This window comes from Acomys minous, assembly GCF_964271855.1.
Source record: "Acomys minous genome assembly, chromosome: 18".
NCBI lineage: Eukaryota > Metazoa > Chordata > Mammalia > Rodentia > Muridae > Acomys > Acomys minous.
In genome coordinates, this window is record NC_140501.1 from 19,054,738 (window position 1) to 19,072,463 (window position 17,726).

General features: G+C 40.0%; 1 protein-coding gene across 8 annotated transcripts in view; it reads right to left on the reverse strand.

Moving 5' to 3' along the window:
* SCEL (sciellin) overlaps window positions 1–17,726 on the reverse strand; it is a 98,900-nt gene that overhangs the window by 66,749 nt on the left and 14,425 nt on the right. For all 8 annotated transcript variants that reach the window (XM_084767530.1, XM_084767529.1, XM_084767525.1 and 5 more), the window contains 7 exons: window positions 17,658–17,719; window positions 16,641–16,755; window positions 13,746–13,805; window positions 10,466–10,534; window positions 7,603–7,641; window positions 6,331–6,408; window positions 4,755–4,820 (listed from right to left, as the gene is read on the reverse strand). In XM_084767530.1, the coding sequence (XP_084623656.1) occupies window positions 4,755–4,820; window positions 6,331–6,408; window positions 7,603–7,641; window positions 10,466–10,534; window positions 13,746–13,805; window positions 16,641–16,755; window positions 17,658–17,700 (470 nt within the window). In that variant the 5' untranslated portion in view covers window positions 17,701–17,719. The remainder of the gene's footprint in view (window positions 1–4,754; window positions 4,821–6,330; window positions 6,409–7,602; window positions 7,642–10,465; window positions 10,535–13,745; window positions 13,806–16,640; window positions 16,756–17,657; window positions 17,720–17,726) is intronic.

A 17,726-nucleotide genomic window follows, 5' to 3' on the forward strand; every position in this document is an offset into this window, starting at 1 on the left:
ATGGTGACAAAGCTGCAGTGCAACTGTGCAGGGGGAAACCAGGACGGTATCACTGAGGCCCTCAGTGACCTGAGGGAGAGCTGTTCCTGAGAGCTGAAGATGATGGAATCAGCAAAAGGCAGAGGGAACTCGTTGGCAGGATAAAAAGACCAAGGATGCGAATGGGATGGACTTGGAAGATCTGCTCAGAAAACGTCAAAGACAACATTTTAAGATGAAAGATTTGAGTAAAGAGAAAGCAGTAGAGCTTGATCCCAAAGGCAGGAGCACAGAGGTGAATGTAATAAGAAGAACTAATAAAGCCAAGGTTTTTTTTTAATTCAGTCTTAATAAAAATTAAAGAAAAATATTTGTGCTGATGGCATTGGATAAAACTTCAGAGACTATAAACACTGTGCTGGTTATTTGTGGTCCCAAACAACATTTCCAACCTGCTGAGCAGCACACTGCCCAAGAGCAACCTGGGAAATCAGTTGGAAGGGGAAATGGGTTTGTTTAAGCAAATTTTGCATGCTGTGTCCTAGTGTCATGAATTAAATATGCCTCAGCATTAACCCAGATGGAGTGGAAAGCCTTCAAATGTTTCATTTTGTCCGCTATTTTGTTTAATCATTCCTTCCTGAACCCTTCATTTCAAGACTAATTAATGTATGTGGAACTGAAAATTATCATTTTCTTAGGAAGTTTTATTTTATTTAGTCTTGGAAATTTTAGTCTGGAAATTATTGAAACTAAAACAAAGTCATGAGTAACAGCTACATGTTTCAAACAATTAATTTATCACAATTTATTTTTAAGTCTGAGAATATTCCTTTCATTAATAAGAGAAAAGCCATACAAAAATCAAATCTGGTACCAAGTTCTATTCTTAAGCCTTAAAAATTGCTTAAAGTATGCCGGGCGTGGTGGCCCATGCCTTTAATCCTAGCAGAGGCAGAGGTAGGTGGGTTGCTGTGAGTTTGAGGCCAGCCTGGTCTACAAAGTGAGTCCAGGACAGCCAGGCCTACACAGAGAAACCCTGTCTCGAAAAACAAAACAAAACAAAATTTGCTTAAAGTATTTCAGGGTGGTATTTCAAAAATTAAAACTAGTTTTATGCCATTCACATTTTCATCTGTAAAAGACATTTTGCTTTATTGTTTACAGTTTTGTTCATCATTGGTTTCCTGGGCTTTGCATAGAGCTCAGGAAGAGAGTCCAGACTTAGCCATGGGGAATGTTTAAGTTTCAGAGCTGGGAAAAACTCAGATCATAGGAGAGGTTTGGGCTATTTGTTGTTTTGGTTTTGCTTTGCTTTTTCTTCTTCTTCTTCTTCTTCTTCTTCTTCTTCTTCTTCTTCTTCTTCTTCTTCTTCTTCTTCTTCTTCTTCTTCTTCAGACATTTACATTTTTTTGTTTAGCTATAAATGTGTTATTTTGGTAGTTTGTCTTGTTTGAAACAGGGTCATGGCTGGCCCTGGCTAGCCTCTCCATCCTAGATTCAACTGTCTCTGCTTCCCAAGTTCTGGGATTAATGGCAGGCACCACCATACTCCAGCTAAATGTGATTTTTTTTTTAAGATTTATTTATTATGTATACAGTGCTCTGTCTGCATGTACACCTGCAAGCCAGAAGAGGGCATCAGATCACATTATAGATGGTTGTAAGCCACCATGTGGTTGCTGGGAATTCAACTCAGGACCTCTGGAAGAGCAGTCAGTGCTCTTAACCTCTGAGCCATCTCTCCAGCCCTAAATGTGATTTTTTTTTTTTAGACTTTATTTTAAATGCCTTTTCAGACTGGTACACGATTTTTTAAGTGTAGCTAACCTTGCTAGCTTTGTTTACTTAAATATGCAGATACAAATACAGTTATAGATATAAATATAAAAGTTAAGATGCACACACAGATAGATTTATAGTCACAGGCATAAGCATGCATGTGTAAAGATAGATGGTAGATAGACAATAAAAATATGAAATGATGACCTTCATTAATAAAACAGGTTGAGACCCTTTATTCCGGTTTATGCTGCATCAACACAAGCTTTCAATCTAAACACAACTCATTTTGATTTCTTACCTAGAACGTTAAGTTAAGGAGAGAACAAACAAGGAAGGGAATGACCCATGATGTTAAAGGCTGCAGAGGGATCTGGAAAACACTGTTTGGAGAGAGGCTGTCTCTTGGGATGGTGGTGATGTCGGAGGATGTTTAAGCATGAAACACAGAGATAAAACAAGAGATAAAACATTTCACAGACAGATTGCACAGTGAGATGTGCACCTGTGCAATGAACAGAAAACACAGTGGTGGAGGCAGAACAGAGACAGAGGGAAAAGGGGAGGGAGGAGAAAGGACAGAGGATCCCAGCGTACTAGCAGAGGATAAAGAGAAATAAATTTAGTCTTATGCTCCTAACTTAAAACTCATAGTCCCTCAGTCTTATCTGTCTGAGACCTATTTTCATTTACTTTGGTTCCTTTGACAGAGATTTTGTTTTGTAGCATTCAATCTCTTTCATCAATAGTAATCACTAATCACTTTTTTTTTTTTTTTTAGCATTTACTACAAAGTCTACTTGTCATCTCTGGGAAGGCACTGGCATTAAAGACATTAGAGAAAAAGACACTGTCATTGACTCCAAAGCAAGGCTCTTTAGACGCAAGCCCTTGTGATACTGTTGCTGTCATCTCCTTCTCTGAAAGGCTGGTGTGAGAATCCTTTCAGTTTGGTCATTATGTAAATACCCCGCAATTCTAAAATAGGAGCAGAGAGCTACACTGATCAATGACACTCACAATCTAATTCATTCCTTGGTTGTAGTGCTATGAATCTGAGCCAGATTTCTTTTTTAAAGGAGCATTGTTGTTCACTTTATCTTCCTTGTGAAAGCACATCCAGAAAATTGCTGGATTGCTATGGCTGATAGCCAGGGCTGCCAGCTCTGAGCCAACCCACACCCACGAGCTCAACAGGCCTTGAATGTATGAGTTTCTGACACATGGCCAATCCTTGAACGTTTTTACAAGTTATATAATTGCTTGCCCATTGTAATGATAATTTATATTCATACCAGCAAAAAGAAGAATGGATGAAAATAAAAGTTATTTTGGAATTATCTAATAAATACTCCTAGCAAAAAATACCATTTGTTGCCTATCAGAGAAAAGTCAAATGGGTCCCCTGATACTTTGGGGTACGAGAGGATACTCTAATCAACAGAGAGAAGTGTGGCCAGCTTAGGGCATTACCAGAAAAAGGATGCTTTACACTACAAATAGAGGCAAACGCGGCAGTTCACATAACAGGAAGTCACCACAGATATGCATGTGTAACAGGAAGTCACCCACAGATATGCATGTATAACAGGAAGTCACCCACAGATGTGCCTTTTTAAGAGTCAAGCATTTTAAGAGAAAGTGGGTGTTATTTGAAATTACGATTATTTAATGTGTTCTATAGCTTTACTGACATGTCATATTTATATATAAGTGTATAGAAAGATGCAGAGACAGGCGTGAAAGGGTAATTTAATGTCCTTGCCCAACTAAAGATTTATATCTTTACAGATCCAACTTAAATTACATCAAAGGACATTTATTTCCACATATTTTTATCATTTGGAAATAAAAGCGACACCAGAAGTCTGTGTGGCAGATGGGCATTTAGAAAATACGCCGATGTTATACTACACATACACACATACAGTTTCACAGTTGTAAGCAGGACAAAAATCTTTTTGAAATATGGAAATATTTTGGTGAAGATATTTTGGCTTCTGACATGAAAAAATGTTGGCTATCTTAATGCACATCTGACCTTGGTTGGAGGCCCCTCCTTTCTCCTTTGTTAGTGGAGACATGCACAAAGGAATTCACTGCTTCTGGAAGACTCTTCTCTAAAAGCCAAGGTTCAGGCTCTGTTTTGTTCATAGAGAGAGCCCAATGATCCAGAATGATATTTGATGGTATTTGATTCATCTATTAAATACTTATTGAATTGCTGGTCTGTAATTTTAGTTATGTTTCTTCTCAAAAACAACAAGTAAACGGAAAACACTCATTTGTCACTTCATGTTTATCACTTCATGTTTACAAGGAAATTGTCACCTATATCCCCACTGGTCATCTGACCTTGAAGCAGATGAACCCACGGTGGAGCCCCTGCCTGAAGTTTGGCTCACTTCTCTCCCTGACACTATTAGGAGTTGAATTGTGTCCCTTGAAATTCCCATGTGGAGGTCTTGACTTGTTTCTCCTGAGAATGTGGCATTTGGGGGGAGCAGGGTCTCATCAGGTCTTGTTAGTGTGAGTTAGTATGAGGTTACATTGGAAGAAGGCGGAGCCCCAGTCCAACAGGTCTGGTGTTCTTAGAAGCAAAAGAAGTTTGTGCTCAACTATATGCATAGGAAGGATGCCTCGTGAGGATGTCAGTTGACATGAAGAGTCAGCCTGTTCAGACTAGGGAATGTCAATGATTGCCAGGAAGCCAGCAGCTACTCAGGAGGACAGGATTCCCTCACCACCCACGTCTTGATCTTTCACAGCGAGTGGCACTTTGTTATGGAAAATATTGCAGACTAACATGGGCAGCTACTCAGTTCTCACAGGTTGTCAGATTTCTCCCCTGACCCACTCCCACTAGGCACCATCGTCTTCAGAGTTCACACAACCACCATCAACTTATTCAAAAGCACCCACAGTTATACGCCGCCAGTGGCTAATATAGTCTTCCATCGTGGCAAAGCCATCATACCTGACGCCCTCCTTACCTTCTGCTGGCTCCTGGGCTTGGAGAGGCACTGTGACCAGGAGGGGGCGGTGGGAACCAGGACTGTCTGTTAAGAAATGACATCAGTCATAACCACGGTGTTTGGATGGCTGATCCCACCCACCCAGTGTCTGGTGGGGTGGCAGTTGATAGCTAAAATGATGCTGTCCTTGGAGATAAAATGAACATTTTCATAAGTGGCGTAGGAGGAAAGGATCCTATACTTCAGGCTGTTTTCAGGCTGTTTTCCCCGCAAGTGAACTGCTTTTTTCATTTCCTTTGGCAATGTCGACATTTTATTAAAAAGTAAAATCTGAGAGACTAACGACGGCTAAGCCTAGGCTGCAGGTTTGTGTGTGTTCATCCCGTTGCTCTTTCTCTTTTTCTACCTTTTTCCTGCTGTAGTTCGTAATGGAAAGAACAACTTTATTCTCTAGTTAAAATACAGCCTTTAAACTGTCTGACAAGGTACACAACCAGAAATCGATGCCACAACGATGCTAGCCTCAGATGACTTTACAGCTTGGGGATATGATTTTATACAACTATCTCTGTAGCCAAGGACTCTGCTGAGAAGGCTACGATAAGAACAACAAAATGAAAGAAATGAAGAGAGCAACGTGGGGTCGGGGAGGGATGTTGAGGCTGAGGAGGCCAGGAACACTGGCCAACACTCCCAAAGTTGATTTGCTTGCTACAAGCATCTCCAGTGGACATAACTTCAATCTAGCCATAACTTTACAGCAAAAACAAAAACCAGTGTGTTATATACTACATTTTCTGTATCTGTTCCTCCACTGTTAGATACCTATGTTGGTTTCCATAGCTCATAGTTCTTGTGAGCAGTGCTGGAGTAAATACTGGCATGTTTGATTGTGTTTATTTTTATTTTTTAAAAACTAATTTTTAAGTATTTTCACACAGGTATATCTTGTCCATTGAGTACGTCACTACCTTCCTTCTCTTAACTCTTCCTCTCCCATTTATCTGGGAGATGCTGCCTTAGAGTTCTTTAGGAACATACTTAAGAATATAGTGGGTCACATAGTAGATTTATTTTTAATTTTATGCATGACACAGACCATATATATATATATAATTGTTTAAACTTTAGGTGCTAAAGGAACAAAGGAAACAGAGTGAAGTCTGCAGAAGGGCCTTTACTCTGGTTTTAAGTAGAACTAGGCTGATGTACAGAGCACAGGGGGAACCCTATGGGTGCATGGTAATGTGTGGTTATTCACAAATCATGATTTCAAGCCATGCCCTGTAGCCCCTGTATTACAATGTAACTTATAAGCTCACCATCAGAGTCAGCTAGAGGAGCTCGGTGTTTACGCCCTCTTAGAATACACAAACTCGGCTTCCGTACCAACTACTACAGAAACCAAAGGAAGAATCATCAAATCATGACCCAGAGCTTCAGAGATCTAAGGATGCTGTGATATTTGGAATGAAGACTGAGAAACACAGTTCTGGACACACTTGCAAGCCTTGGGGGGCAGTGATCTGGCAGTTAATAAGCAACCGTCTTTTGCAGGGTGTTAGCAAGAGGCAGACCCAGGGGCCCGTCTTACCTCTTTTTCTTTACAGGTGTGGTAGCAGGGGTGGAAGCCGTGGTGGTAGTGTTTGCACTAAAGGAGCTGCCAGCTGACCTGTTTAGTGAGCAGAGCAACAGGTCATCACTGTCCTTCAGCTTCTACACACACACATACACGCACACATGAGTGCACACACACATACACTTATTCGCAGGCACACGCATACCTTTGAAAAATCGTATAATCGACTGCTATCTACAATAAAATATTTCACTTGAGGATCAAAAAGCAGTATGAAAAAAGTTCTTCCTTAGTTTACCTGGTCTATACACTATCTGAGTCTTGCACAGCTAGTTAAAAAGATGTAACTGGCTGAGAAAGCTGTTAGCATATGGTGTTAACCGTGTGAAGTTCAGGTGACTCAGTGCGACAGGCCATGGATCTGTATTCTCTTAATCTTATTACTACGCTGTGTTGACAGACTCATACTGGCTTTTTTTTTTTTGCATTAGAAATATGATCTTAAAAATCGAGGGACACACATTTGTAATCTCCACTTCACATTTATTAATATATTCAGATCCTCCAAAATGGCAATTCTGTTTCACACATTAAGATTAAGATCCAGTATACAAAGTGTTTTATCCATAAATACAATTATTAAAGGTAATTATATTCAAAAAGTCCATCTAATTTGTATTCCTTACTAGGAATATATGCTGGGGAAAATGTGTGATAATTTCATGATTCAGCGCTAAGGGAAGAGGCGTTGATGTGAGGGGCGTAGGGCAAAGAGATGAGGTATGGAGTGAGAAAGAGTAAGAAACAGAATGCTTTTATGTGCATGGGTGTTTTGCCTGCATGCGTTTCTGTGCACCACTTACAGGCATGGTGCTAGAGGGATGCCAGAAGAGGGCATCAGATCCCCTCCCCCCCAGGACTGGAATTACAGAGGTTTGTAAGCTGGGTGCTAGGAATCGAACCTAGATCCTCTGAAAGACCAGCCAGGGCCCATAACCACTAAGCCATCTCTCCAGCCCTGAGTCTGTTTTTAAATATAAGATTAAAGGCGTTGATGTAAGCTTAAGTGATTGGTTGGAGTGCTGGTAGGTAAGCTTTTTCAGCACAAGTCAGCCAGAAAGTACTTGATCCCTTGCTGCCTATTTTGGTTCTTCTCCTCCACTGCTAACTCTGCCAACACCACAGGCCAAGGCTGTATTCCCATGACACCTTTGGCCTGAAGGCTGTACGCCTTGATTGTTTTCAAATGCATACAAGGAAACACACCTCAGTTAGGAGAATACTTACGTCTTCGTTACTTCTGATGCCCTAAATGTGGACAGTGTTCTGGAAAAAGAAGGAAACAATGGCACAGTTTGAGCAAAGGTGAAAACTCAGTAAATTCTTCCTTTATTTGTGCTTGTCCATGAATTTAAAGTCACTAGAAAAAGCTAGAGGTTACTTCAGAGGATGAAAATGCATAACTATCTGAATAGATTTGGTGAGATGCTTTCATGATGCCTAAAATTCCTGTATTGGATCGCAAAATACTTTTTTCTTCAGAAAATTCATTATTATTTATGCCCAATGTCTTAAGATGCTAAATTAGATAATTTTTCTATGCAATAGAAATGTAAAAGTTATAATCTTTTTAAATTTTTAAAATCAATTTATTCTTGTTACATCTAAATGGTTATCCCATCCAGCACCCATTTGGCAGGTCACACCTTCCTCTGGCCTCCTCCAACACCAAGGCATGCACATGTACATGCAAGCAAAACATCCACAAATATATAGATAAATGGATGAAGAAATAACTAAAAATTTTTAAAAGAAATTGAGGAGAAGGGATGGATCTAGATGAAGTTAGAGGGAGGTATGTCAATGAATATGATCAAAATGTATTATATGCATATATGAAAGAAATGTTCATAGAATTAATTGTTTTTAAATATAGAGAGGGTAAAAATTTATGAAACACACTAGACATGGTTGTGAGTTGTTATATAAAAATAAGTAATACTTAGAAAAGATTTTATTTGAGCTTTTCCAAAGTCAGTGTATGTTGGTACGTACTGGCAGGTTGGTTATCCAAGATTTGGGCCTTATCTGTTTCAGAAACAGTGTTTCTTTCTGAGACTCCTCGTACACAACACAGACATTTTCATAAACATTTAGCTTGTCAAACTTCTTACAGACCTCTTTAATGCATGAACAATTTTATATTTAATCATTTGCTTGTAAAACAACTGTTTTCTATGTGTTACATTTTACACTATTTGAAAGTAAAAATGGGCCATCGAGGCCATGTTGACATTGTTTTCAATTTTGAGTGTATAGCTACATTAGCTGTTCACTTTCCTGACTCACTGATATATTAACTCATTTGTTTTTTGGTGCCATGGTTTGAAAATGACAGCAAAAAAACCCAAAAAAACAAAAAACAAAACAAAACATGGAAAGAACTTAGCTGCCTGAGTCACTCACTCCCCAGGTACTAGGTTCTCATAAACCAAGCAATGGTCTATTGTGTTAAGGCATTTAGATTTGGGGAAAAGGAGAGATGGATTAAAAACACTCTATCTTGACAAATTCATTTATTTCAACAAACATACTTGTTAGGCCTAGGAAAGAACCTGCTTTTATTATTCTGCTAAATTGGCATATTATTTAAACTGATCCCTTCCTTATCATTATAACTATACATTAATGTATCTGAGAAGTTTCTATTTACAGTAGATGGTAAGTAACACAGTGACCCACAATTGGCAAAGGTGAAGAGAAAAGGAAATCGCAAATTCTCAGCCCTATATGGATTATATATATTCCATACCCCCTCCTCCCAAAACTCAGGGATCTCATTGCAGAAAAGAGGGCAGAAAGAGTGTAAGAGATTTAAAAAAAAAAAAAGGTAGTGAATGTCTATAATGGAACAGTGTGCTCTGGACAACAGGGCAGGTGCACATATAAATTCACAGCAGCTGTGATAGCATTAACAAAACCATGCAATCCAGACCAGATCCCAGCATCTGAGGATGCGAGTTGGGCAGGAAGTCAAACTCCCAACCATGAAGATATTGGCAATTGTTAGCTTCTTGGAGAGAGACAGTGTTCTCTAAAACTATTCCCTGATAAGCTGAACATAGTCTTGTGGAAGACTCAATACCAACCTAGATCAATTAGTCTTGATAGGTAAGACAAAAACAAAACAGGACACAAAGTTGAATGAGAACAGACCCCATAGGCTCATATGGTTGAACAACTGGTCCCTAGTTGGTGGACCTCTTTGGGAAGGACTATGAGATATGGCCTTGTTAAAGGAGGTGTGTCAACAGGGGTGGGCTTTGAGGCGTTAAAAACAGGAGCACCATCCTCTTTTCCTGCCTCACGGCTATGATCAAGATGTGAGGTCTCATTGGTTCCTCCACTCTGCCATCATGGACTCTAACCCACTAAAACCTGAAGCCAATTAAATGCTTTCTTTTATAAGTTGTCTTGGTCATGGCGTTTTATCAAAGCAATAAAAATGTAACTAAGACAATGAGTGTGGAGGGGGTAGATCTGGGTGTGGAGGAGGAGAGTCATCAAAACTGGTTGTGTGCAACTTTTAGTTGTTTTTAAAAGATCCAAGGGAAAGCTTTACTTCAAAAGCAGAACACTAGAGGGCACCCTAACCTTTGAAATAGTGTCTAGCTTTAGGCTCTTTATTTTTCACACCATACATTATTTAAACTTCTTTAGCACAATTCACAGTTCTAACAACAAGAAGCTGCTGTTTTTCGCCATCACAATGGAAGAAACCAAGATTGGAATAAAAACTGACATTCTTCAGTGTACATGGAACTAACAGATTCCATACAGGGTCTGTCTGTCCTACCCACACTCAAAACTCATACTCAGATCACAGTCTTCTAAGTTAATCTACTGGTCCCTAAAATCTAGACCCAGGGGAAAATAATTCATCCAGCTAAGGTTCTGTGATTGAGGAGAAAAATCCGGTCTTCAGAGGCTTCTCCTTTTTGAGATAGAAATAGCAGCAGTGCAAAGACTACATAAGTAGACACTGCAGTGTCTCACTGCACTGTAAGAATGGAATTGATGCTAGCACACAGTGGGGTTGATGCTAGCACATAGTGTGTTTAAACCACGAAAGGGTTCACAAGTACCTCACCTGTCCAGCATGTCCTCAGATCTGTACCGGCTAATTGTGGCTTTTGGCTCATCTCTCTCAGTCATTTTCCTGTAGAAAACATAATTACCAAGAGATAAAATTACAAAAACATCTCATAAGACTTATCACAAATTTGACAAAATGTTAAACCATTTATCTAGGAAAGGTACTTGTTACTAAGAAAAAACAAAGTTGTCATACATGAGTTTTCCAAAATTTTACTTGGATAGATTAAATTAGGGCAAACTTAACTCCTGCTGATAAATGATACTTTGCTGGTCCCAATGATTTCCCCAAGCTTTCGTAAAGAACCGAAGTGTAACATATTCACACCAAATTTAAGGAAATATGAAACTAATGCTAATAGTGGCTAATATGATCTTTCAGTGCTGCAGGTTTCTACAGAACAGGAGCTATCTTATCATCGTGTAAGCTTTGTCCAGTTTTTTCTTTTTTTAAAATATTTTCTTAATTTACTCATATTACATCTCAATTGTTAGCCCATCCCTTGTATCCTCCCATGCCTCCCTCCCTGTCCATGGTGCTGAATGTTAAACATGGCATTGCAGTAGTTAGCCCCTTACGAGGGTTTACGGCATCTATTAAAACTGGACAAAACACTGAGAAACATGACCAAAGAAGATGAGCCAGAAAATATTTTTACTCAACTGATTAAATAGAAGAAACCCTACTTAATGATGCTTGGAGTCCTGTGACCTGTGGAGAGCAGGACTTGTGGGAAATTATGGTGTGGTTTCATTGTGTTTGCATTTTTTTTTTTTTGGTTTAATTTTAAACTCAAAGTAATATATTTATTTTCATTGCAAATACTTGGAAGTAGGCCATATACAGCACATTTTGTCAACTAAAAATGCATCTTCCTTACCCATTTAGGGCTAGAAGACAAATTACAGACATATGTCCAAGTGAAAAACAAATGTTTGATGTGATAAAAGATGTTTGGGCAAAATTCAAGGAAGTGATAAGTTTGTGAAATCTGACTTTTACATGTAAGAATCAGAGGATTTCCTGATAACATGCAACTTGGTCTGGGCTCTGGAGGATGAGCAGACAAAACATTTACAGTGGGCTGATAGGACATACAGTGAAGGTGAGAAAGAAGGAAAGGAAACCTCCAAAAGACATCAGGAAGTTATGCTGTGGTTCTGTCTGGGCATTGCACGAATACAGTGGGCGGCTTCTCAGGACATCCATAAAAAAGGCTACCCGAGAATGGCTTGTAGCAAATGGCAAGAGTGCTGTCTACTGTGTAAGAAGTTCTGCATCCTGCTCTCAGCATCTCAAAACAAGCAAGCAAGTACACAAAGCAAAACCACAAACAATTTGACAACAGCAACAAAGCCCACCTCATCCACAAACACCATTGCTTTAGACTTTGCTTGGCTTTGTTCTTCTCTTAGCACATAGTAATTGCTTCCCAAAGTCCTGCACTCTACGGAGAGCAAACTTTGTGAGACCTTATAGCATCATTTGCTATTATTTATTTTTTCTTCCTCTCCTAGACCTTTCATTGGGGTTCAGATTCGATGGAAGCTGAGGCTGTTTGGGATCAAGTTCTCAGCTCAATGTCTGGCTCCAGGGATATTTCATGGGTGATATTAACTTGATTTGACATGATCAAATGTCCAAGGGACCACATAGTACGATATCGTAGTCTCAGATTATATGACACTGCTATCCAAAGATGATGAGAGTATGTTAATTCAGGCTCTGCTCTGCCAGGTCTCTGCACAGATTGTCATCTCTGTTGGAATCTGCCCCCACCTTCCCAATATGCCCAACAACCAGCCTCATTTAAAAACTTCCTCCTTGTTCTTCAGGCAGTAGCATCCACCAAAGGCCACTTCCTTCGTGGGTTTGGGATTATACGGGCCAAAGCAATCTCTCCCTTTCCTCTATTTCCACACACTGTCACACATCTGTATCATAGCTACCTCTTCTGGTAAACTACAGTATTATAGCTCATGGTCTTTTCCATTGGTGTAAGAGCTTCCTACTGTCCAAGGTTGTTTCATACATTGCTGTGCTCCCACAACCCACAGATGCTCCAAAGTGGCTGTGTCACCACCACAGGAACCCTCTGGGGGCTGGGTAGAGAAGCAACAAGCAGCATCATTTGCACCAGTACCAGAAGAATTTGGCATACTCCTTGAGGAGACTTATCTGTGATATTAGTTACAGGTTGTCTCTGGTTCACAGATTCTGTAACTAGTGATGAAAGCCTGGTGAACTGCTTATCCAAAATGCTGGCCCCCAAGAAGAAGACTGCAGGAAAGCAATATTTAAAATATAAGTTAAAAATAAAATATAAAGTATAGATGGCATCAAGGCCCTGTTATACTAAAGTGCACTGTGGGCACACTGAGAAGACAAGATTTGGTTTTAGCTGTCACAGTTTAAACATGGCAGTGTGTGTTCTCTGGTGTTCTAGAGGAAGGATATTTAAATGCACGGAACAACTTTCATTGGTTGTTGAACTCAAGTAATCGTTGTCTCCTTGCTTGGTGAAATGAGGGCATATTGTAAGCCAGGTCCCCAATCTCCAAAACAATGAAAAGTAAGGCAGACGCACAGGTAGCTAGTCCCTACAGCACAGAACAGGACACTGAAATGCAAGCCACTGCACCAGATGAAACTCGTCTGTGATAAATAGGTTCTTGTAACAGGTGTGGCTGTTTCTCAGCATGTTGAGTGCAAGTGTGTACTGATGAGGCTATTATCCATTTGATCAGTCTGAGATTAGGCCCATCACTGTGATTCCTTCTGTTAACTGAATTTCCCTATCCATCTGTACTTCTCAATCTACTTAATACCACAGACAACTCAGTGTTTTGCCACAGGCCTACAGCTTTCATTAAAGAAATGTGTTGTCCCATATAGCATGTGAGCTCCGAAGCAACTTATGTATTTGAGTCTTCCATCCTCTAAGTATCAAAGCTGTCTTCTTAAGCCATGCCCTTATGAGAGCTCTTTATCTCGCTGTCAGTGGAGTGGGATGAGATGGTTAATGAGCCTCCTCTAAGCCATAGCTTTGGGAGCTGACACAGAGTAAACCCCTGATGATATTCTAGAGTCTCCTTTGCATTCACAATTGCTGAAGAAAGCTCACTGGTAGCTACAAATACACATCTGGCTTAAACACATCTTCTCTCTAAACCTCCATTTGTGTGTGTGTGTGTGCATGTGTGTGTGTGTGTGTGTGTGTGTGTGTGTGTGTGTGTGTGTGTTTTAAATGATGTAATCATTGTAAGGTGCTCACCTGTCCAAGGAATCATGGGAGTTATGTCGGTTGAGCACCACCCTGCCATAATTTTCATCCCTGCAGAGAAAGACCAAAATTAAATTACATCAAAAGTTACCATAATGTTTGCTAAGCACTAAATAAGAGAGACAGGGAGAGAGTTTACAACTTCAGGCAAGGTTAATTTGTTTTACTCCATGCCTAAGAGCACAACCATAAATCTAAATTAACCAGTCACAACTTGCTGGAGTAGAGTGGAGTAAAACAAGTTTGACAGTACAAGTCTGTTTGTCCCATGAAATTTCCACATAAGTCAACAATGAGTCAGTGCTTTGCTTATTGTGATTCTTTTTTAAAACCAGAACATAAGACCATTACAAGAAGAAAAGGCAAACGTTCTCTGCAAATGTTCTTCAGGTTTAATTAAGCCTGCGATGTCTGCACGTTTTGATGGGTTTCACCATTTGCCTTGGCAAAATATAGGGAAACGAGGACTAGTGTTTCAAATGAGGGATATTAATCATTCATAGGATTAAGCCCATCCTTTGAAGCATTAGAATGCATGTGCCTTAAAATACCTATTAAGTTAGGCAGAGAAAACATTGTTTATGCTCTTCAACAGATGAGATCATTCATCAGACTTTGTGGCTTTTCCTAAAGTCACAAGATTAGCAAGGGACAAAGGTGGCTTACAGCCCAGATCTTTGTTTCCTATCCTCTACCCTCTTTACCTGTCAGCCCTGGGATAGAATTTTATACATAAGTTGTCAAAGCTACATCATTCTTGCTTTGAAGAATGAGCATAAGAGTGAGTGCAGGCAGCATTAGGAAGTGGCCTCGAAACCCAGCAAAAGGCAAGTAGCTGAACCTCTTCCTACCAACGCCCAACCCTGAAACGCCACATTTTCTCCGGTTAGGCTCCATTAGATTACTCAACATTTTTGAACTATGCTTAGTAGAGCCATGAAAGAAACTATAGCAGATAATTAAAAAGAAAGATGAGCAGAGAAGCTGAAAGAATGCAGCAAAGCTACACACTCAGAAGGCCACCAAGAGAACGTTTCTTTCCTCCCTGTATTCTTCCTTAAAACCCAAGAGCACAGCAGGCACCAGGCACGTTCTTACCTGAAAACAAATGATAACACACAGCCCAGTACCGGGGCCAATGGGAGCTAGGAAAGCACCCAAGCCAACTTCCTCTTCACTCAGCAGCTACCATGCCATCCAAGCCCGCTTCCCCGGGCCTGCTTAGGGAGGCTTGCTTGGCACAGAACCAACATTCCTAACAACCATGACTTATCAGAGGTATTTCTACCTATTAATTCATCTGTATAAATACTTTGAAGGCAAAAGTTATTACCTACATTTGTAAAAGAGAAGTGCACTCACAGAGGAGCTAAGTTCGGATTTGGGGGGGGGGAGTAATTATTGCTCAATAGTACTCAGTCTAACAGTGACTGAGTCTCTGCATGTCACTAAATGTCCTTAAATAAACAAGATGCAGTAACAGAAGTTAACAGATACTTTTTGCCAGCTATTGCAAGCACTTCCTCAAATAAGCATGTCTTGGTAGTATGTAGCTGTTTCGAGTAAGTATCTCGAAATGCAGTTTCTCAACATAGGGCTATTAACCTTGTGTGTTTGAAAGTTGTTGGCTGTGAGGTTTCTCTTGCATGCTTCAGGATGCTGATCAGTACTTTGGACCTCTCCTCACTAACTGTTAGGTGTATTCCCCCAATTTCATGAACAAAAATATCTCCCAACGCTGCCAAATATCCCCTGGGGTAAATTGTTTCTGCTTAAAAAACACTGGTATAACAGAGATACAATGGATCTTGTTCACATAATAGATTTGCGCCACTTGGACAAATTATATAGCATCTCAGAACTGTAGATTTCTCTCTTATAAATGAGATTACAACACCTACTCAATATGTTTATAAGAGAATTAGTGATACTTCATCAACCAGATACCTAAAATCAAATTTAACATGTAAGGAAATCAGAAAATGAATCCATAGCTATGCATTATTTATAAGATATAACTCATTGATGATAAATGTGGAACCAGGGTAGATGAATACCTATCATAAATCTATGTTGTGAATAGGTTGGAAGCTTATGGTCATAGTTTCAGTTCTGTAAATACACAGCTAGCAGAAGCAATGCTCAAAGCCAGTGGCTAAGTATTTGCCCTTAAATAAGGCCACAGTCTTCCAGTCACCTAGAGGTGGTTGGTCAGAAGGCACTAACCTGGATGGGAGTTTATTGATCTTACTTGTGCATAGAGAAGCTTTAATTATCAATGTATTTGTAAACTTGGAAAATTACGGGCATGATCAATACATCATAGAGATGATTGACTGCTGTCTTTGGGGAAATGGGATATTTTGCTTCCTTTTCAGTTTGCAAAGGAAGAAGAAACACCTGTTTTAGTTAACAGTCATGCTCTCTCCATAACAGCTCACATTTTTGTGCATGTAAATGCTTGCTACTAAAAGAGCAGATTTTCTTAAGAATGTGGTACAACTGATTTATGCTTACTAAATCTTACAAAAATTAGGCCATGGAGCTATGAGATTTAGCAGGAAAGGGCTGCCTTTTAGATGACCATTTCTTCCAAATGGCTCCCTCCTTCCCTCCCTCCCTCCCTCCCTCCTTCCCTCCCTCCCTCCATCCCGCCATCACCCCATCCCTCCATTGCTCCCTCCATCCCCCATCCCTCCCTCTCTCCCTCTCTCCCTCCATCCATCCCTCCATCCACCCCTCCCTCCATCCCTTCTTCCCTCCCTCCATCTCTCCATCTATGCCTGTATCCATCCCTTTTTTCCATGCCTGCATCCATCCCTTTTTCCATGCCTGCATCCCTCCATCCCTCCATCCATGCCTGCATCCTCCCCACATCACACTCACTTTTCTTCCTCGGGACGTTTCTTTATCCAGCTGTTATCCTGTAATAAAGCCCTTCTCTTGTTCACATCATGGAAACCCTGTTGTCTCAGGGCAGCCGCCTGGGCATTCTTCGTATCTATAGAGAGAAACACGAACAGCTATAGGAGAGTGAAACTGAGTATGGGGCGTTAACCAGGACTTCAGAGGCACATCTTGTTGACCTTGTCTGCACTGGCAAGTCTAGTGGCTTTTAGAAGCAGGTGCCCCAGCAAGAGAGAACAAATCCCACACCCCATCACCAAAGATAACAAGCAAATGTGCTCAGATGCCAACTGAAACCAGCAGTGCAGCTCAGGAGGCCCCATCTGAGGCCCAGAGAATGCAGGATTTTCAGGCTGAGACAAACCCAGCCACGGTTTAGTGGCCAGCCATTCAGCTCAATGAAAATATGCCTTAGAAACACACAGTACATTTTGATGCATTTGATTACATATGACTTAGTTCATCAATCTCAGAATCTCACAGATACCATATTGCCCTTCAAAACAAACAAACAAACAAACAAACAAAAACATTTATATTGATTGAATTTTTTAAACTTACAATGACATAAGTGCAAAGTACAGCATTTTTTAAAAATTATTTTAATATTTTAAAGAATTTCACACATGAATGCTACATTCACTTCACATCACATCCTCATCCCCATGCCTCATTCTTATGCTTTTTAAAAAAGATACCTAACTTAGGCAATGTTAATATAATAAGTCCATTGTTTACAAACAATAGATATCTATAGAAAAAACTTATGACCTATGAATTCATTTTCTTTTCTTCTTTTCTTTCTTTTTTTTTTTTCTTTGTCTTGCCTGTCCTAGACTTGCTTTGTAGACTAGGCTGCCTCAAACTCCCAGAGATCCCCCTGTCTCTGCCTCCCTGCATACTGGGATTCCAGGAATGCACCACTGTGCCCAGTTGTTTTTCTATATTTTAAAGGGGATTTTTTTTTAATTTTTGAGTAAACATTATCTACATTACCATTTCCAGTAGGAGACTTTTTTCTTGAGGAAGAATTCGACATGCTGGATTCTAATTAGGATCTAAAAA